The sequence below is a fragment of the Seriola dumerili genome, unplaced genomic scaffold, assembly GCF_002260705.1.
Source record: "Seriola dumerili isolate Sdu_G_001 unplaced genomic scaffold, Sdu_1.0 BDQW01000012.1, whole genome shotgun sequence".
In the NCBI taxonomy this organism is placed as follows: Eukaryota; Metazoa; Chordata; class Actinopteri; order Carangiformes; family Carangidae; genus Seriola; species Seriola dumerili.
Window position 1 is genome coordinate 1,801,611 of NW_019174267.1, and position 22,126 is coordinate 1,823,736.

Below are 22,126 nucleotides of genomic sequence, written 5' to 3' on the forward strand. Positions count from 1 at the left end.
ACACACACACACACAGAGACACAGACACACACACACAGACACACACACACAGACTCAGAGACACACACACACACACAGAGAGGCAGACACACACACACAGACTCAGAGACACACACACACACACAGACACACACACAGAGACACAGACACACACACAGACAGGGTGACCCTCGTCCTCTCTCTCTGCAGGATCACTGTAAACGAGGTGAGGCGTTGTTGGCTCGTCTGGAGCGCTGGGTCGACGTGTCGTCAGCTGACCTCCACAGCTACGAGGTCAAAGTTCATTCTTTCTGGGCGCAGCTGCAGGACTTCTCCCAGAGGGTCAACACCACCGGACAGAACATCGACCGGGCCGTCAGACTCTACCGCTTCTTAGACCAGGTACTGATTCTGTCAGCTGGTTCTCAGCTGATGATGATGTCACCTCTTTAATCAGCTCTTTAACCATCTGTTACTAAGGTTACTTGCTGCAGGAAAAAGACTGATTTCTAACATCAATCTGCAGCTCGTAAAAAGATGTTAGTCTATATAGTGTCCAGAGGAAATAAATATTGATTTTGATGTACAGTAGTTTATTTCTACTGTTGGTTGTTTGTACAGTAGTTTATTTCTACTGTAGGTTGTTTGTACAGTAGGTCGTTTTCACAGTAGTTTATTTCTACTGCAGCTTGTTTGTACAGTAGGTTGTTTGTACAGTAGTTTATTTCTACTGTAGGTTGTTTGTACAGTAGTTTATTTCTACTGCAGTTTGTTTGTACAGTAGGTTGTTTCTACTGTTGGTTGTTTGTACAGTAGGTTGTTTGTACAGTAGTTTATTTCTACTTTAGGTTGTTTGTACAGTAGTTTATCTCTACTGTAGGTTGTTTGTACTGTAGGTCGTTTTCACAGTAGTTTATTTCTACTGTAGGTTGTTTGTACAGTAGTTTATTTCTACTGTAGGTTGTTTGTACAGTAGTTTATTTCTACTGCAGCTTGTTTGTACAGTAGTTTATTTCTACTGTAGCTTGTTTGTACAGTAGTTTATTTCTACTGCAGCTTGTTTGTACAGTAGGTTGTTTGTACAGTAGTAGTGAAGCTGGAGTTTTCACTGTAGCGGTTTCCATTAAAGTTACATCACACTCCAGGTCGTGATGTCACTGAGCATCAGCACGGCTTCCACTACAGCCTCGTACCTATGACTGAGTCACAGTAATGACCTCCGTGTGATGTCTCCGTCTCTCTCTGTTTTTTGTCTCTCTGTTCTTAGTTGAAGTTGTTTTGTGTATCAGAGCAGATGGTTTGTTGATGGAGCTTTAACACATCACCTCCTCCCCCTCCTACTCCTTACGTCCTCCTGTAGCTAAACTGACAGCTTGTATTGAGGCCAGGAGAGAGGGGGGTGAGGAGGGGGGAGAGAGTGTCAATATTGTTTTGTATGCTGGACTCTGCCTGTTGTAAAGGAGGTTGAGGGGTGGGGGGTGATGGTCTTTGTCCATATGACCCTGTACTGTAGGAGGGAGGGGTGTGTGTGTTTGTGTGTGATATGGAAATGATATTTAATTAGAAATTGATGATTTCTATTAAAATAGCCTGTCTGTATAATGGATCAGACATGAAGGTGACACAGCTGACTGACGACTGTGCTTCATCAGATCAACACACATACAGGTGTAACTGAAACATCACAGTGACCATCACACCGGCCTCCTCTCCTACATCTTCAACTTCATCCAACTAATCTCTTCTATATTTCCTCCTCTGTCCACTCTACTACAACCTTCAGAAACTCTGCCAGACCTGTTTTATTTAGTCCGGGGTTGTGTTTTATTTTGAAAAGTCTGGGGTTGTGTTTCATTTTGAAAACTCTGTGGTTGCAATTTATTTTGAAAACTCTAGGGCCGGGTTTTATTTTGTAAACTCTGAGGTTGTGTTTCAGTTTGAAACATCTGGGGTTGTGTTTTATTCTGAAAACCCTGGGGTGGTGTTTTATGTAGAAAACTCTGGGGTTGAGTTTTATTTTGAAACATCTGGGGTTGTGTTTTAGTTTGAAAATTCTGGAGTTGCGTTTTATTTTGAAAACCCTAGGATAGTGTTTTATTTTGAAAACTCTGGGGTTGTGTTGTAGTCTGGACGAACAGAAACTGAGACCTTTGTAAACGATGAGGTTTACGTCAGCCTGGACTACCAATTTTAATGCTACAACTGTCTCTGCTGTTCCTCCTTCAGAGGCTTTACTGCAGAGCAGACAATCTACTTCCTGTTTACACCGGCTTGCACATGCTCAGTGTAGGTGATGGTCATGTGACTGTTGTTTCCAGGTGTGTTAGTCTGGACGGAGATCGTTTTAGATTGAAAATGTAGTGATGTGGACACTGACTGACTGACTGACGGACTGACGGACTGACTGACTGACGGACTGACGGACTGACGGACTGACGGACTGACGGACTGACGGACTCGAGTCAGACTGTGCCTGAGGCGTCAAACAGTCTCTTCATTCACACATGACCTGATAATGTTGATGATAATTGTCCATATTCTGTGTGTGTGTGTGTGTGTGTGTGTGTGTGTGTGTGTGTGTGTGTGTGTGTGTGTGTGTGTGTGTGTGTGTGTGTGTGTGTTGATCTGTGCAGTGAAGTGACTGTAGTTTATTGTGAATTTTCCACTCTGATACACTGATGGCTGATATTGACCTGACACACACACACACACAGAGACAGAGTCACAGCATGACTCGCTGCTGTCGGCCGAAACCTCGTATCTCCACAACGTGGTTTTGTCAGGACAGAAACAGTCTCAGAGAAACAACAGCAGCTTCTGTCCAAACATGACACCTTTGTGACACAGTCAATGCTTCCTGTGTGTGTGTGTGTGTGTGTGTGTGTGTGTGTGTGTGTGTGTGTGTGTGTGTGTGTGTGTGTGTGTGTGTGTGTGTGTGTTTAGTCCAGGTATCACTCCAGTGCCAAGTCTTCCCTCCTTCCTCTTTTCACTCCTTTCACAAGTCTTTTTTTTTTTCAAGTCTTTGTTGCCATGGTGAACTCCCCCCTCCCCTCCTCCTCCTGGGACCTGGGACCGCCCATCTGCCATTCAGTCTGTGAATGAGGTGGGGGGGTGGTCTCTGTGTGTGTGTGTGTGTTTGTGTGTGTGTGGTCGGGATGCCGCTCTCTGCACAGCTCAGTCAGGCTGCAGCTCTTCAGCAGGACACACCGAGGTAAAGACACACACTTCTTTTACACAAACACACACACTGCAGTTGTTGGGAAGTAGTGCAGCTTCATCAGTGTGTGTGTAGTTAGTGTGTAGTTAGTGTGTGTTCGTAGCAGTTATTCAGTTTGATGTGATGACGGCAAAAGTTTGACTCCAGATTGATATTTGATTTGAAAACAGCTCTGCTCGTGTGTGTGTGTGTGTGTGTGTGTGTGTGTCTGTGTGTGTGTCTGTGAGTCCTCGAGCTCTCAGGTTTGTTTACATGTTTACCTGTTATCTGTCTTGTTCTTCTTCTCTGCCTTTGTTAGTGCAGTGTTGCCTCCACCTGTAGATCATCATGTTGTATTCACCACTGGTAGTTCAGGCTGATGAGAGCCAATCAGGAGAGACCGTGGCTGTGACCTCATCGTTTACAAGGGTCTCACTTTCTGTCTGTCCAGACTACAACACTGACCCCAGAGTTTTTAAAATAAAACACAGCCACAGAGTTTTCAAAATAAAATGGGTCCAGCACCGTTTCCAAAAGTCTGTTTTCGGTGCTCAAAAACACCAGAGTCATGTGCACAGGCGGCGAAAACTTAGGAAAAGAGATGCGTCTTAAAATGAAAACACAGGAATGTGGATGGAGTCTGAAAACCTGCAGGAGTCTACAGGGTTAATCCTGTATCACAGTCTGACCTCAGAATCCAGATTAAAGGTTGTGATCAGGTGTTTAGTGTTTGTGGTTTTACTTCATGTCCGATCCACATGTTGTGACGGATTCATGATCTTTGGAAACTCTCCAACAGAAGATTAAATAAAGTCGTGTGAGTTTGAGCTGATGAGGTTTCCTCTCTGTCTGTGATTTAGTGAGTTCTGTTTGTTTTGAGGCTCAGCTGATCTGGACTCAGGACGTCCAGTCGTCCTCATCTTTCTCATCGTCCTGTCCCAGGTTGGTTGTGTTCTTAGTCTCTTTGTCCTGCGATCTGTTGGGCTCTGTAATCATCAGTGCGTTCACACACTGACCCTGAACATGTTGAGGAGCTGAGAGGGAACATACATGTTCTTTATGATGTAAACAATAAAACATTTTCTCAGTGCGGCTTTTACATTATATCCTGTAGGGCTGGGACGATTATCCGACGTAATCGACGTTGTCGATTATAAAAATTATTCGACGTGGAATTTTAGTGTCGACGCGTCGTGTAAAACCACACAGGGTAAATGTTCATAGAACAAAACCGGAACTTTCTAATGGGACCGTTTATATCCATCATCTTTGGTTTACCCGGATACAGGCGCAGTGCAAGGGCTGGGACAACGCGGTGACGTAATTGAAGTCATTGACTACGTGAATGATTTGCGTCTGTGTAATCTGTTTGAACTACATGCGTCTACCAGCAGTACGACGGAGCGTGTGGAGCAACACGCGGCAAAAAGGCTCGCACACGATCCTCCAGAGTTTGGGAATACTTTAATCTTGACACCAACAGTGCGGTAGTCTGCAGACTCTGCAAAGTGCATCTGGCATATCACATGCATGACAGTCATGCACGAGCACATAAAGAGCTCATGGTGGTGTTTAAGAAATGTTTCAATAAATATTGAAATGTTAAAAAAAATTTGCGTGTGTGTGTTGGACGGGGCAAATTGTTATATCAAATGACTAACTGGAAAATAATTGCAATAAAATTACTGTTAGGTTAATAAAAAAAATAATCGTTAGATTAGTCGAATAATCGAAAAAATAATCGCTAGATTTTAAAGAATAATCGTTTGGGACAGCCCTAATATCCTGCCTCCGTCAGGCTCCACCCCCCTCTACACCAACCAGAGTGTTTCCAGCAGGTGAGAACAACCCCGAGCTCACCTGTGATAAACCTGAAGTCACTGAGACGTCAGAGTTCAGCTCACATTGTTACAGCTTCTGAAGCGTCTGCTCTGAAATGCCACACAGGAGGCGGAGCTACGTCAGTCCTGGTGGAGACTGGTTGGAAGAACAGACTGGGTGTAGGTCTCAGTGTTTTACACTAAAGAATCACCAGACCTTCAGTCCAGTCATTTGACACTGCACTGACAGTTTGGACCAGGTCCGTTCCAGTCTGGATCAGCTGGTCTGTGTACAGACTCTGATCTTCAGTCGTTTTCATGAAGATTTATGTTTGATATCTGTGACTGATGATGACATCACCTGTGCGTTGCCGAGGGAGACATACAGGTAAATACAGATCTCGGTTCACTCAGCTCCAGGTCCAGGTCTCTGTGCAGACTCTACAGTCCTGCTCAGCTCAGACGTCCCAGAGCGACCTGCTGATGTCGGCCATGTTTGTTCTGGTAGAAGGTCATGTGACATGAGGTCAGACCTTGTTGAACCCACGGACTCCAGAACTACACAGAGGAACAGAAACAGAACCTGATGAATCAAACCAGACCAGAACCCTGCACACCAGAGTCCTTCCTGTAAAGTGAAGCTGGTCTGGGAGGTTCTGGTCCTGGTCTGGACCGGACCTGTCAGACTGATGTGAAGAGGTTCAGTTGGTTCCAGTCTGGAACTTTAAAGAGCAACTGACTCAGTAAATATGTTGGTGTGTTTGAAGTCAGACCACTCCCTCTCCTCCTCCTCCTCCTCCTCCTCTGAAGGGGTAGAGAGGAGCCCTCCCCCTCCTCCTTTTATCTGGTTTTGGAGGGTTTTGACCTCCCCCCTCCGCCCTCCTCTCCTCCCTCCTCTGTGGTTGACTGGTTCCAGGACTGGAATCCTGCAGGGACACTGTCCCCAAACCAGAGCCTGTCTGCTCCTGCTCAGTCCTCCTCCTCCTCCTCCTCCTCCTCCTCCTCCTGTCTCTGCAGTACAATAGAAACCATGTTATTTTAATGAGAGTCCGGGTCGGTCCTCGTCTCTTCATCCTCGTGTTTAGTAAAAGCCTCCTGTTCACTGATGGTCACAGTCACAGCTGTATATATTCAACATATAAACATTTAAACATATAAACATGTAAACACTTAAACTTATAAACATTTAAACACTTACACTTATTAACATATGAACACTTAAACACATAAACATATAAACATTTAAATACTAAAAAATTAAACATTTCTTCTGTTAGTGAAGAATTTGTTGTTAAGACTTAAGAAGACTGTTAAGACGTTGATCACAGCTGTTTGTGTCACTGCAAGTTTAGCCTGTTGATGAAGGAGCAGTGTTTCTGTTCTGATGGATTTTAAAATGTAGTGAGTTATTGAAGCTGGGGGAACAGGGGGAAACTGTTAGCCTAGCTTAGCACAAAGACTGGAAGCAGAGGGAAACGGTTAGCCTAGCTTAACACAAAGACTAGAGGCAGAGGGAAACTGTTAGGATAGCTTAGCTCAAAGACTGTAAACAGAGGGAAACTGTTAGCCTAGCTTAGCACAAAGACTGGAAGCAGGGCACCTTTAATGTAATTTATCCTACTGAGCCTTCATCATCCTGTCCATCCTCCTCATCAGGACAGATGACTGACAGCTGACTTAATGTTTGTCCCCACCCCTCCCATCCTGTGTGTGTGTGTGTGTGTGTGTGTGTGTGTGTGTGTGTGTGTCGGCTCACTGCTCCTCTAACTGATTAGCTTGCTGATGTGTCTTGATCACAGCAGCAGCTCAGTTCCCACACACACACAAAGAGCTGACCCAGAGGCCTACTGTAGGCGTGTGTGTGTGTGTGTGTGTGTGTGTGTGTGTGTGTGTGTGTGTGTGTGTGTGAGAGAGAGTGATGGTTCATATGGTTTCATTGTCAGACTGCAGAGACAGACTGCACCTGGATGATGTGATGTCAGTTAGCTGCAGCTTCACCTGTTCTCTATGCAGGTTCACACCAGTTCAGCCAGTGTTACCAGTTGTTCACTGGAGCATGTTTTTATTTGACCTCTTACTGTTCCAGAGCATGATGGGAGATGAACATACCAGAGGATCTCTGCAGCCTGATTGGCAGTTTGTGATGTCACTCATCCACTTTGACTTGAATAGATTCAAATTGATTTGATGACTGAAACAAAAGATCCAGAAAGTTATAAATATTGATTCAGATCCATTGATCTTAAATGATTTTACACTTCCTGTGTGTTGAGTGTGTTGAGCGCCCTCTGCTGGTCACGGTACAGCCCCACCACCCAGGCCAACCTGAGGCCAACCACGCACATGACCTCACATGTTACTGTGTGTGTGTGTGTGTGTGCTGTCTTTGTGGTGAGGTAATGTGTTATTATCTGTCAGGAGGGTGAAGACTCATTCATCCCATCTGTGTAGAAAAACAGGAGGCCTTGTCTTTTATTTATAGCACACACACACACAAGCTCCTCCCCCTCCAACCTTCAACAAAGGAGGTTGGTGGTCGCCTCCTTTGTGGTGTCCACACACACACACGCACGCACGCACGCACGCACGCACGCACGCACGCACGCACGCACGCACGCACGCACACACACACAGAGTTCATCAGTTTCATGTGTGAACTAATCAGCAGATTTGTTTGTGTAACATCACCTGAACATCAGCGTCAGCTTCTGTTTGTCAGAATATGTTCTTATTTTACTGAGAGACAAAATAAATGAATAAATAAGTTAATAAGAAGAAGAACTAATGAGGTCATTTAACCTGCTGCTCAGGTTAAGGGTCAGAGGTCAACCCCCCACCCCTATGTGATGTCACATGACCTGTTCCCTCTCTGTCTGCAGGCCTATGGCTGGGCATTGGAGGGTATGCGTCACCTAGCTGGTGTCAGTATGGAGGAGTGCACGCTGCCGGACAAATGCCAGGCTGTGATTGGCTGCCTGGAGGACTACCAGCGCCAGCACCCACCAATCACAGATGCCCGTTTCCAGGAGATGAAGGCGGCGGCAGGCGAGCTGCGGGGTGAGCGAGGCCTCCGTCAGTGGAGCTTTGCCTGGTCCAAGTGTCAGGAGACAAAGAAGATGTTTGACAGAAAGATGGAGGCAGCGCTCAGGACACGAGACTCCAGCCACAGGCGCCGCTCTGACTCCACCCACAGCAGAAGCTCTATCTCCTCCAGGAAGACGCTGTCAGGACTCTGGGGTGTCCGTGAGACGTCATCCTGCTCCTGGCCCCCAGAGGAGGACACTAACACCTCCTCACCTCCTCGTAGCACATCCTCCCTGCTCCCCCTCACCTCCTCACCCATCGCCTTCACCCCTGCTCCCTCCTCTGGCTCCCCCCACACACCCCAGCACACCCCGCTCCTCCAGCGTCTGTTCCGCAGCGTCTCCTCAGAGGAGTCTTCAGACCGGGTGGATCTCTGCTCCAGTCCCAGCCTCCCCCGCCTGGACTCCTCCTCTTGCTCCTCCTCCTCTTTTTCCTTCTCTTCCAGCAGGCGGCAGCAGCTCAGGAAGACCCAGAGCTTTGACTGTCCCTCCACCCCCGAGGCGGTGCGGTACGGGCCGTGTGCTCGTGCCCTCAGCGAGCCGGTGCGCAGAGGAAACACTGGCGTATTCATCCGCGGCCTGGAGGTCAGCAGCACTGAGGCGGCCGACCACACGCTCTGCCCCAGGACGCCTGCTCACGGCTGGATGGGACAGGGGCTACGCACCCCCGGGACACCCGGCACCCCGAGAACCACTGGCAGCCCTGCAATAGACCCCCGCCCCAGGGGAAGGTGGGTAATCAGCTGGACAGATGATTTACATCATGATTTACATCCATGAGAACCAACATGGCGTCTGTTCAGGTCTGATTCATCCTCCTGCAGCAGATCATATATTAATCTTTGTGAACCTGGTCTGTTTTTCTCTCTGGGGCCATTAATTTGAAAAATCTCATTAGACATCTGAAATTTCAAAATTTCAAAATGGCCGACATGTCAGGAACAAGAAACACATTTTACCCACAGACAGATTTCGACATTTCCTCAGAGCTTCATTAGTCACTATGTTTACTTGTCCTAACATTAACTCACTAGGCTAACTCACTAGCGTAAGGCTAGTTAGCAATCTTTTTGTGAGTAATGTTTTTGCTGAAATACTTTCATTTAATTTTTTATGATGAATATAAAATGTCACTTTCTAGATTATTGTTTGATTTGACACCTGGATTATTCATGAAAAAATAGTGGATGAACTTGGTGCAAAAAATAACATTTCCTTGCCAGAAATGGCAGCCATCTTGAATTTTTGAGTGGTAAACGTGGAAAGCATTTGAGTCAGGTTTAGTTGTTTTATCCACATTTGAAAGATCTGCCTGAAACATTCAGTTACCTGCTGCTTCACCTGGGAGACAAACTAACAGCTGACTCACAGAGTTGTTGTCATGGTAATGTGTCCATTTAAAGTCTGCTCTTATTATCACATCCATGTAGGCACAGTGACGTAGTTCAACCGAAGCACCTGAGGATGACTTTTAGAAACAGTTGGACGTATTTTATTTTGAAAACTCTGGGGTTGTGTTTTATTCTGAAATCTCTGGGGTTGTGTTGTCATCTGGACGGACAGAAACTGAGACCTTTGGAAATGATGACGTCACACCAACGGGCTCTCCTGATTGGCTCTCATCAGTCTGGACTACCTGTTCCTCCTTCAGTGGATTTACTGTAACTGACCAATTGCAGAATAGACAATGTACTTCCTGTTTACACTTGCTCGCACATGCTCAGTGTAGATGACTAATCATGTGATGCGTGTTTTCATGTGTGTTAGTGTGATCGCAGCCTTCGTAGATGTCAGTGTACAACCCAGAACGTCAGACCACATTTTGTATTATAGAACAGACAGAACAGAGAGTCTGGTCTCTACCTGAGCCTGGTCTCTAACAGTTAACACTGTCTGAGTCTTCACTGAGAAGAAAGACAGTAACCTTGTTAATGTGACAGTAGCGAAGCAGGTCTGGGTGTCGATGAAAAGATTCAGAATCTTCACAGATTAAATGATTAACAGCAGATCTTCTTCTTCCAGTGAGCTGGAGACGTAGTGGTAGGAGGAGCCGTGATGAACACACCTGAGCTCACCTTGTCCCTGTCATCAGTCTGATGTGTGTACATGTCTGTGCAGTAAACTGCGTCACATTGTGGAGGAGATGGTGACCACGGAGCGGGAATACGTCCGCTCTCTGCGATACATCATCCACCACTACTTCCCAGAGATGGACCGGGTCGACCTGCCCCAGGACCTGAGGGGAAAACGCTCCGTGGTCTTTGGGAACCTGGAGAAACTCCTGGACTTCCACAGTCAGTTCTTCCTCAGGGAGCTGGAGGCCTGCTGGAAACACCCACTCAGAGTGCCTCACTGCTTCCTCAGACATGTAGGACACACACACACACACACACACACACACACACACACACACACACACACACACAGCACCAGAGGGGAGAGACATTCAGTCCTCTGATCATGTGATCAATCACAGTGAATAGAGTCACTGTTCTGATCAGTCACAGTAGAGACATGTCGGACATGTTTGAGCTCATTTAAAGGAGCTATATGTACGTTTTGCTAATGCTACATAGCTAATGTTAGCATTAGCAGCTGTTTACTGACCAGTCACTTCATTCCTTTACTCACCAACATCTGTCTCCAGAGGTGGAGACAAACACAGATGTTAACTCTTGTCTCTATCACGTCTCTTCTGATACTGAAGTTAGCATGCTAAAAGCTATCCTCCACCTGAAGCTGTAGCTGCTCACATGTTATGATAATATATTATAATTATTATTATATTATTATAAAGAGAGCGACGACCTGCTGCTGAAGAGAGACCAGAAGAAGAACAGCCTCTCTGTCAGTTACAGATGCTGCAGATGTTTTCATTGACAAACTGTTAATAATATTATCTTTAAAACTCAGTCAGTCCAGTGAACGACTCATCACATGGTTCCGCTGATCTTTACTGGGGACACACAGACAGGTAGGAGGAGGAAGGAGACACACCTGGCTCCACGTGTGAGCAGTGACCTCATACACAGCAGTGGCGATTGCTCTAAGATGCAAGGGAAGCTCTGCTTCCCCTAAAATGTCAACAGAATAAGTGGTCAAATATGTGCTGTTGTGTGAACATTTCATTGACTAAATATGCGCTAGAACACGTTCATCTTTTGTTCAGAATCAGCTACTTATCACAGGTAACCGACACGACTTCCTTCTCATTCATCCCCGCAGCGCCACAGCGCTTTACGCCGAGCGTCTACTGACTTCAGTGGGAAGCACAGAGTGGGTTGTTCCACTGCAGCCAAACTAGACGTCATTGGATAAATGCTGGGCTTTGTCCCGCCCATCAGATGCTCAGCGTCTCTGGGGGTCTATGGGGCAGTGGGCTGGCCCGGACGCTCGGCTTCTGCATGATGATTGGATGATCTGTCTGAGGCTGAGTCCCTTTTTGATTGACAGCGAAATGAGCGAATCAGCGATCTTGAAGTTTAAGCATCCACCGGAGCATTTTTCATGTTTTTCATTCCGTTGTTCGGAGTTGATCTGGAGACGTTACTGATCCTCAGCCACTTTGTCTTTGTTAAAAACGACTAGCGTTGTGTTTGGCGACTCTCTTCTGTCACTCTGCGAATTTACATATAAATAAACGGACACATTTTATGATGTAGGCTGAAAATGAGCTTCCCCTCCTTATAAGACCAGCAGCCACCACTGATACACAGGGAGGGAAACAGATGAGCTGAGACACACTGTACCAAACACCATAAATCTAAGACTTCAATCAGTTCATTGTCGTTAATAAATAAATGTGTCAGCTGTTTTATAGAAAAAAAACACTGATTAATATGTAACATGAATGTCATTAAGTCAGTCAGGATGATTGATCAGCTGATATTAGTTTATTACAGATCAATCAGTATCAAAGAACCTGTCAGCTGATAAATCCCATGATCAGAAACAAACTGTTTAAAGTTTATTTTACACTGATCACAATAAACTAAATATCAGCTGATCATCAGATTATTGAACTCTCAGGTATTGATATATGATCATCATGTATCAATCAGGTTATCAACTGATTATCAGACATTAATTAGCGGAACTGGTTAATGACCCCGTGTCTTACAGAGGAGGAAGCTGCTGTGTTTATATCTAAATGTGTATTGATCCAGATGTTGATCCGATCCAGTTGTGGTGTTGAACAGATGTAGTATTGATCCACATGTTGATCCAGATGTGGTCTCTCTCTCACAGCAGGAGCAGTTCAGTCTCTACGCTCTCTACAGTAAGAACAAACCAAAGTCTGATGCTCTGCTGTTGAACCACGGAAACTCCTTCTTCAGGGTGAGACCTCACACCATGACCTTTGACCTTTGTCCTCTGACCTCTGACTGGGAGATGTGTCCCACATTCCTTAACTCTGTCTGTGACCTTTGACCCCAGAGGAAGCAGGTGGAGCTGGGAGATAAGATGGATCTGTCGTCCTACCTGCTGAAGCCGGTCCAGAGGATGAGTAAATACGCTCTGCTGCTCACCGACCTCAGCAAGGAGGTGGGCGTGGCCCAGGAGGCGGAGCTCGTTGCGCTGCACGCTGCCACCGACATGGTCAAGTTTCAGCTTCGCCATGGCAACGACCTGCTGGCAATGGACGCCATCAGAGACTGTGATGTAAGTTGAGAGATGAATCAGACAGTGGACAGTTCAGTCATGTGACACTGCAGACAGGAAGTGATCCGTCTCTGTCTCTCAGGTGAACCTGAAGGAGCAGGGTCAGCTGATCCGTCAGGACGAGTTCACGGTCTGGACTGGGAGAAGGAAATGTCAGCGTCACATCTTCCTGTTTGAGGAGCTGATACTCTTCAGTAAACCCAAGAAGATGGAGGGAGGGCTGGACGTGTTCATCTACAAACACTCCTTCAAGGTAACACACCTCAGACCACCTCAGACCACCTCAGACCATAGACCACCTCAGACCACCTCAGACCACCTCAGACCACCTCAGACCATAGACCACCTCAGACCACCTCAGACCACCTCAGACCACCTCAGACCATAGACCTGAGACCACGTCTCATTCTAAAACATTAACATCCTGTTTGTCCTTCAGACAGCTGACGTGGGTTTGACGGAGTCCACCGGAGACAGCGGGCTGAGGTTCGAGATCTGGTTCAGGAGGAGGACGTCCAAGAATCAGACCTTCATCCTTCAGGCCGCTACGCCAGATGTGAAACTCACCTGGACGTGTGACATCGCCCGAATCCTGTGGACCCAGGCCACCAGGAACAAAGGTAGAGAGGGGCGGGGTCTGTGGCTCTGAGCTCCTCCTCTGTGATGTAATGATCTAACGATGATGTCATGTGTTCAGAGATGCGTCTGAAGGAGATGGTGTCCATGGGCGTGGGGAACAAACCGTTCCTAGACATTCAGCCAAGCGACGCGGCGATCAGTGACCGAGCCGTTCACTACATCATGAAGAGCAGAGGTAACAGGAAGTGATGCTGGTTGATTGACAGCTCAGTGTCTCTGGTACCACACAATAAATATAAACATGTTAATCACTCATTAATATTTATAATAATTCATATCATTTTACATGATGATCAATCTGAATTAAAAACTCATTTATATTTAAAGTATTTTATGGACATTGTGTCAGAGTATCTGCTGCTTACATCAACAAACCTTTGATGATGATGATGATTATAAACCTTCCTCTCTTCAGTCTGACCATCAGTCTCAGACACCAGAGAGTTATGTTTTGATCATTGATTATTCTATTATTGATCAACATTGACTGATCAGTAAAATAAGGATTGATTATTGATGTGATCGTTCAGGTGCCAGGACAAGGGCGTCCATCGCCGTCTCCGTCTTTGACCACTCCAACCCTTTTAAACGAGGAGCGGTGACCTCTGACCCCGGGACATCAGGACCTTCTTCCTCCAGTCTGCTGGGACCGCTCAACCTGCACATGTACAGGTACAATATGAACCGGTCCGGTCCAGTTCTCTGTAGTCTGATTCTCTGAACACTTTATAACCACCACCCCCCACCCCCCACCCCAGCCAACCCCCCCTCCCCTCTCCTGCAGCTGAAGGCTCCTTCATCACTTCCTGTATCGAGGAGGACGAGCAGGAGCATGAGACCAGCAGCCAGCCCTCCATGAGTACGTACAGACAGGAACAGAGATGTTCTGTTGAACAGGAGGTATCGCTCCTCTGATAAACACCTGTCTGACAGCTGATTGTCTCTCTCTCAGCCACAGAGAGCTCGGGCTCGTCGTCTCGCTGTCTCTCCGGATCCACCGGCTCCGACAGCGGCTGCGTCTCCTCCCACCTCCAGGAGGCGCTGCCCGAGGAGCCCCGCCCCTATAGCCAGCCCTCCTCCTCCTCCTCCTCCTCCAACAAACAGCACCTCAGCAGCCAGTTCGTGTCAGCTGTGAATACAGAGACAGAGACAGCAGAGAGTAGAGACTGTGGTGAGACATTAACTGTGTGTCCCCGTCCTCAGACGTCTGCTCCTCTCATCGGCCCGGCAACCATCGTCTGAGACAGCTCACCTGGAGGACGCCACTGTGAGTGAACACATACACCTGTCCTCACTTGTCCACAGGTGTGTCCTCTCAGGGCCATCTCCCCAAGCTCCAGTGATTCTACACAACACTTTACTATACTACACACTTAACTAATAAGTGTGTGTGTGTTTGTGCACCTGCATTTATTTACTTCCTGTCTTCATGTTTACAAACAGGAAAACGTCCAAATCCACTTTATTCACAATCATCCACAATCATTTACAATCATTCACAGATCTGAAGAATCCCTCAGATAAACTTTATTTAAACACAGACAGCTGATCACTGTGTTCACCTGTCGGCCATGTTCTTTTCAGTCTGTAATACACAGTCAACTGTCAGTGTTGATGATCACAGCTGTCACATGATCACAGGTTAATAATCACATGTAAATAAATGAGCGATGTCACAGGAAGGAAAACATCAATTAATACAAACATTTTTTAAACTGTTTTTATGTGTGAATATTTCTATATAATATTCTGTGATGTCAGCACAGGTACATTAAACTCTGTGTCTCTGCAGGTGTGTGTCCTTCCTGCTGCAGTGTGAACCAGAGGACGGAGTCTGGTCAGCTGATTGTGTCTGAGTTAAATCAGCTGTTGTTGTTATTTATGTGTTTGTGCAGGTTCGGTAGTTTGTTGTGTAAATAACTGTTGGAGTTTCTGTGTGTAGTTCGACTCCTCACAGCTGCTGCTTGTTTCTGTTATTGAGCTGGTCCAGGATCAGCTGGACTCTGTACATGTGTGTAAATAAACAGCTGTCACTTTTCTTACTTGAATAATAAACGAGAGTTTGTTGAAACGAACACGTGGCTTCAGTGTGATGTTTGTTGCCTCGGTAACCAACATTTGAACCATAGTCTCTGTTTATCTGTCACATGTTAAACTCATCAGACGTCATGTGGCACTGATCTGAGATCAGCTGATTTCTCAGTTGGTAGTTTTCCTTCAGTGTGGAAAGAAGCTTCTTCTTCATCCTCTCCTGAAACACAGTCAGTTTATATCAGGTCAGACTGTGACTGTAACATCTGGAGAATCAGGACATCTGGACTGATCAATAAGCTTCATCACACTGATTCAATAAATCAGTTGTTCATTGATTCACTGACTGATTTTCTTTTTCCTGCTTTTTTTTTTGTTAGAAACTTTCAAAAAGTTTTCCCACCACATAAAGAACCTCTGACACAGAACCAGAACTTCAGGTGTGTGTGTCTGTAGCAGTGAACCGACTGAAACCTCAGAGGCTCAGAACCAGACTGGACCGGGTCAGTCTGTGTCACTGACCAGGAGCTGTTCAGTCCTCTCCAGTCTCCTGAGCAGAACCACTTCACCGTCCTGTGACGTCCTGTGAGTCCAGCACCACCCCCTCCTCCTCCACCTGCAGCAGCTCAGACAGGAGGTCGTACGCTCCACCTGCACAGACCTCAGGTCAGATTCACCCTCCACTCCACAGACCTCACAGAACAACACAAAGCCGAGTCAGCAGGAAACAGTTTCACCAGGTGATTCAGTGATAGAGAGGGAAGATTATACAATTATTCTATTAATTCATTGATTTACAGAAAATGAATCATTAAAATCATTTTCTAAGCAAGACATATCAGCGTTGATCAAACTTGTAAAAAGTGAAGATGTTAACTGTTGATCATCTGAAGAACTGAACTTTCTCTAAACACTTTCATTTGAACCTTTATTTTCAGGTTGACAGCAGAAAGATGAAACACTGTTTCATAACAATAATCATTTAATCAGAGAAATAAACAGATCGACTGATAAAGAATTGATCACAAGCTTCAGATAAACATCAGCTCATCGTGATGTGTCTCCTGCAGCCTGAGGGGTTTGTGGTTTACCCAGGAACTGCTGGTCTTGTTGGAGCGACCCGGTTCCGGTCCAGTGCTGGTCCACCAGCTGCAGCAGAACTCTGAGGACCAGGGACAGTTCGGACACACCGACACAGCGAGGAGACGACCTGATGCTCTGAAACACAAAGAGCTGAGGAGCGTTTCATTCAGAGCCTCCACATGTGGAAACAGCTGCATGACGTCTCCTGTCTCCACACTGTCAACAACTGGAGACTTACCAGATGCATTATGGGACATGTAGGCTCCAGGCCCGGGATGTGAGCCGTACTACAGACTAAGGTCACAGTATTACAGAATGAGTCTTAAAATCCAGCTCTGGTGTTAATATTATGGCAGCAGAGGAATCTTAGTCCAAACCTCTCTAAGAGGAAAATGTGCTCTAACTCTTAATGTGAAATAATAGAAAACAAACTGAAGTGTTTTCCCGCCTAAAAAAAACCTTTAGAAACCGTTCAAGACAGAGCTGATCCTTCTGTCTCATACACTTCCGCCTGCAGCCTCTCACAGCCAATCAGCATCGGCTCAGAAGTGCACATCCCTTTCCCTGCTCTCATTGGACAGGGCCTACGCCCGTCTTCAAAGCGAGAGTAACCAATATCAGCGCTTTCTCCGACTGAAAGATTTGCGTGATCGCGCGGGAGCGCCTCCTAGCGGCAGATCAGAACGGATCTCTGCAGGGAGACCTCCAGCATCTAGCCATGTAGCCACGAAGCTAATGACCACAATCATGTCCGCTGCCAGGGAACCGGAAGGAGGGAAATGATTCTCATGTTGTGGATTCTCATGACGACAATCTTCGTGTTGTTTGAACTCTTCATAGATCACGTCATCATAGATTTCCCTTTTGCAAGAGTTTTTTTTAATTAGTTTTTCTAATTAGTCTAAATTAGTGTAGTTTTTAAATCTGGTCAGACGACAGCTGTATTTGAGCCTCCTCGGCTTCCTTCGTCACTTCAACCTAACATCATGGCGCCGGACCAGCAATTGGTGTAGAACTGAATACACGCCATTTTTTGGAAGCGACATCCTGGTCTAAGACATCCATGCTTAATGTGCACAGACTGAGTCCTGTGGAGCCACAGACATACAAACGTAGACCCTGTATTGGCCGCTGGATCGTACGTCAACGTCTCCGCCATTTTATGTTTAAAATGTTTATGTTTAGTAAGGTGGTTCCAAACCCAATCAAGGGGAGAAAGAGGAATCCAAGAATAGCAGTGCAGGAGGCGGAAGCAACGCTCAGGCATACAGAGATTGTGGGTAATGTCCAAATAGCCCGGGATCTAGTCCTACACAACAGAACAGAACTGGTTAGGGGAGTTTGTTTGCTGAATCTGCTGGTGTGTTTTGTCCTAGTTGATGATGTTGTGTGTGGTAGCATAGGCAAGACAAAGGAGAAAATAGTGGTGGTGTGAGGAGCAGTGATGGCTGGCATTAGGGGAGTGACTTTGGGACGCCAGTGATCACTGTCTCGCCTCCTGGAGGTGTCGTGGGACCAACTAGACGAAACGCTGGTGAAAGGAGATTCCCACCTGATGACCCCAAAGACATGTTAGTTATCACTGCTCATTAGTGTGTGTAGCTGAAGTAATAGTTATCATAGGGCTTAGGATGTTAAGCTTAGGGAGCTATTCACTGAGTCTGCTCCATTTTCTGTAGCACAAGCTTCTTGTGTTAACCTTAAAATATTCCAGGGTTCATGATTATATGGAGTAAAAATAAAAGTTTTGTCTCCAGTTTCTTAGAATCACAATAGTTCAGGCTGTTATCAGTTTTCCATAAGGAGGAGTGTGTGACGTCACGTTTACACAGTGGCGCCGCAGCTACGGACTGCAGACATTTTTTAATGATTTTATTTTTTTTGTTTGTTTTTTATCATCTATCTTGAAAAGAAATCAAATGGTGGAGAGCCTTCTTTAATTTCAGCTGCATCGTTCTGAGTCTGGACAAAAGAGAGCAAGAGATAAGAGGAGTTCAGGTGTGTTGATGCTGCAGGTGTGGAGCAATGATGAACATCATATTGAAGTGATGCGGAGGCAGTTCTGAAGGAGTTTGAACTTCAACAGGAGGAATTTTGTTCTATTTCATGTTATTGTCTCGTGGTTTTTTGATTGTCTATTGCAGCAGCTTGTTATTACTATGTTTAGTAGTTAGTTATCCAGCTGTTCTTATGATGATGCTAAATGAGGGAATCTGTTGCTTCATACAGACTCACTGCACGTTTCTTATGGATATTCAATATAGTTTATAACAGTATATTGTAGCCTGTCATTCAGCTGTTGCTGCTGTTTTTCAGGCCTATTGTTTGGTCTTTGAAATGCATGTGGTAGGAGGCGGATCACAGTCTTATTGGGGTGTCCTGTCTTTAGCAGTAAAATACATGAATCAATCTCCTGCTCGTTTACTCTTGGATGAGAAGACATGTTCATGTACGGGACACCAGTGGACAGGCGGTTCTTAATTGTGTGTGTATATCATACTTAACAATACCAAAGACACTCTATAACAACTCTATACAACTTTCTCAACTGTCTGTGATAATACATCTGTGCCTAATGCAACAGACTGAGAGACCTGGAGCAGCAAACGCTCCTCACCGACCTTCAGCTTCATGCTGTTTCTCACTGGTATGAAATTAAACTGTTAAAACATCTCCAGGCAACAGCCTCCATTAAGCCAAACAAGACAATTGGTCAAAATCCGGCTTTTATAACTGACGTCATCTGACAAAATCACCAGACACATGAAAGATAGAGACTGAGCTGTAACATGATCACTCACAATTATTATGCACGACATTGATTTTGCTCATTTACCAACAGCAGCATGAAGCTCCCTTCACCTCAGCACACAGACCTGAACACAGCTGCAGTCTGGAGGGAAGGTCTATTATTCTATTTATTTAGAGAATGGCTTTTTTCAGTTTGGTGTAAAGATTAGTTGATATTTAATTATTATTAAAACCACGAGCAAACAAACCGTGAGGTCCTGTGATCTTTGTTGTCGCCTGTTCTTGTGATCAACGTAGATCAAAGACATTTGTCTCTGTGTCTCTGTGAACTGATCTTTTTTTTTTAAATCTGTTGAGTAGATTATGAGAGGGTGCCTCAGGTGTCAGACCAGGTGTGGCCCCTCCCATCCCGCAGCAGCTGGACAGCAGAAACATCCACTTCCTGTTAGTGCTGAGTGACATCATTGAGATCTGCAGAGAGAGAGAGATGCCTCAACAACAGCTCCACCTGCTGGTGAGTATGAGTACAACCTTCAGAATCTGCTGCTGGTTCCAACAGTTCCACTGGGTCAACCCCAGTCCGCTATGTTCTACATTAAGTATCAGGAAGGAAGGAGAGGAGGAGGAAGGAAAGGAAAGAGGAGGTAGAGAAGGATGGAAGGAGGTGGGGGGGGGAAGGAGGAGGTAGAGAAGGAGAGGAGGAGGTAGGAAAGGAAGGAGGAAGCAAGGAAAGGACAGAGGACAGAAGGAGGAAGAGAAGGAGGTAGGAAAGGAAGGAGATAGCGAAGGAGGTTTTCTCTCTTGAAGATAAAAAACAAGTGAACCTGATGAAAGAATCCAACACACTCAGATCCACTGATTCTTCACGGAGACACCTGTCCTCACTGAAGGTCACTCTCCAGCTCCTGATTGGTCCAGACCGCAGACAGGAGCGAGGAGGTGGGGCCACAGGACACCTGTCTGCAGGTGAGGTGAACAGCAGATATAAAGTCACAGGCCCCACCCACACAGTGTGACAGGTGATTTATGGAAAGTGTAGTGCAGACAGATGAAGACAAGAGAAGGAAGAGCAACACTTTTAAATCAGATTTGGAATCATGAATGAAATAAAACACACACACACACACAGCTGAATCTTGTCTCCTTTTTATTGGTTTTAAGATGATTGATTATTGATCAGCTGTTGGTAATCTTCTGTTGTGCTGTTCAGTTTTATCAGTTTAACTGAAGTGAAACTAATGATCATTTTCATTATTGATTATACGACAGATTTTACATGATTCAATAAATAAACAAATTAACATTTAAAAACTGTTTCACTCTGGCTTTAAAAAGACGATCAATGTTGATGATCAATAATCTGATTGATTATCAGACTGATCATTATGATTGTAAAAATGAACAGAGACGGTCGGTTGATAGAAAAAGTATTTTATTGTACAATCAGCTGTGACGCTCCAGACTTCCCAGAGCAGGAAGTGGAAGACCAACCTGAAGGTGGAGAGGTCAAAGGTCAGAGGTCACTGCAGCCATCTGATGATCAGAGACCTTTCACAATAAGAGTCTGATAACCTTTTCACTCCAAAAGTCCAAATGAGTTTTTACACACGTGAAGTTTTCTCCTAAAAATCAGTTGAATTTTCTTCAGAGCGGAAAAAGTCTGAAGGTTTAAACATCCAGCTCCTCTTCAGACCTTCATCTGTTTTCACTCAGCTCCCTCCTCTAATCAATCATCAGTTTATCAGCAGATCAGTAATCTTCACTCTCTCTTTATTTTGCATCAAAGAACAAAGTCCAAATATAAAATGTTCACGTGTAAAAAAAAAAAAAAAAAAAAAAAAAATCAGGCCTGAAGTGAAAAAGTCTGAAATCTGATTTTTAATGTGAAAAAACTAAAGTAAACTTCAGTCATGTGACTCCGTAACAAAACCTCAAAACAACAACAACATTATTATAATATATTTTGCATAGCACTGTTTTAGCAAAGTTACAAAGTGCTGAAAATAAAAAACAACAAACTTCAACAATGAAACAGAAGAAGTGAAGTTGGTTTTGATTGATTATTTCTTCTGATATCGATCAGCTGATTATTTGATTTAAGCTGATTTACATTCATTCTTTCTCTCAAATAACAAATTAATGTTCTGATCAATACTTTGTGATAAAAGCAGCTGTGTCCTCGATCGATTGATTCATATTGATTCATCAGTCCAGAGGTGAATATGGGATTCAAACATTAGAAACTAAATTATTGGTCAATTAGTAATTAAAGACATAGATATTAACTGGCAGATCAATTATTTTCCCTGTCAGTATTGATCAGTATTGACTGATTTGTGACGTTTCAGATTGTTTGCTTGTTAAAGCACCTTCATCAGCTTGAGATTAATACAATAATAATAATAATAGAATAATATAATGTAATACTGCTGAGTCTGTAAACACAACACACAGTTCAACACATGTTAAAACATCTGTTCTCTTCATGTGCAGCTGTTCACAGATGAAACTGTTGTTTACTTTTTGATCAGTTTACTTTATTCGATCCTTAATTAATGAGACTAATTAAACAGTGTAGAGTTCAGGGGATCTGTGAACAGCTGTACATGAAGTGAATTGAAATATTTCAGGTTGATACAAAAACAAACAAACAAACAGATAAAATTCCTCTGAAATGTTAAAAAAATAAAATCAACATAAAAAGCTTTGAGTGGTTTTAAAGAAAATATAAAAATATAGAAAAGCTTAAAGAAAGTGAGTCGGCAGTAAAAACAGGAACAAACAGCTGATTTCAAACTGAAGCAGCTGAAACAACGAGTCACAACATCAGGTTTCTACAGTCTGTTACTTTCTTCTTCTCTTGTTAATGATGACGCAGCACC

At 44.8% G+C, this 22,126-nt stretch overlaps 1 protein-coding gene across 1 annotated transcript in view; it reads left to right on the plus strand.

Annotated features, from left to right (window-relative positions):
• plekhg4 (pleckstrin homology and RhoGEF domain containing G4) overlaps positions 1–15,427 on the plus strand; it is a 33,733-nt gene extending 18,306 nt beyond the window's left edge. Inside the window, exons 14-25 of the mRNA XM_022749967.1 lie at positions 190–381; positions 7,875–8,809; positions 10,197–10,446; positions 12,327–12,416; positions 12,516–12,740; positions 12,823–12,993; positions 13,180–13,360; positions 13,438–13,554; positions 13,910–14,051; positions 14,138–14,238; positions 14,332–14,646; positions 15,172–15,427. Of these exons, the coding sequence (XP_022605688.1) occupies positions 190–381; positions 7,875–8,809; positions 10,197–10,446; positions 12,327–12,416; positions 12,516–12,740; positions 12,823–12,993; positions 13,180–13,360; positions 13,438–13,554; positions 13,910–14,051; positions 14,138–14,238; positions 14,332–14,621 (2,694 nt within the window). The 3' untranslated portion in view covers positions 14,622–14,646; positions 15,172–15,427. The remainder of the gene's footprint in view (positions 1–189; positions 382–7,874; positions 8,810–10,196; positions 10,447–12,326; positions 12,417–12,515; positions 12,741–12,822; positions 12,994–13,179; positions 13,361–13,437; positions 13,555–13,909; positions 14,052–14,137; positions 14,239–14,331; positions 14,647–15,171) is intronic.
• Positions 15,428–22,126: the final 6,699 nt, after the last annotated feature.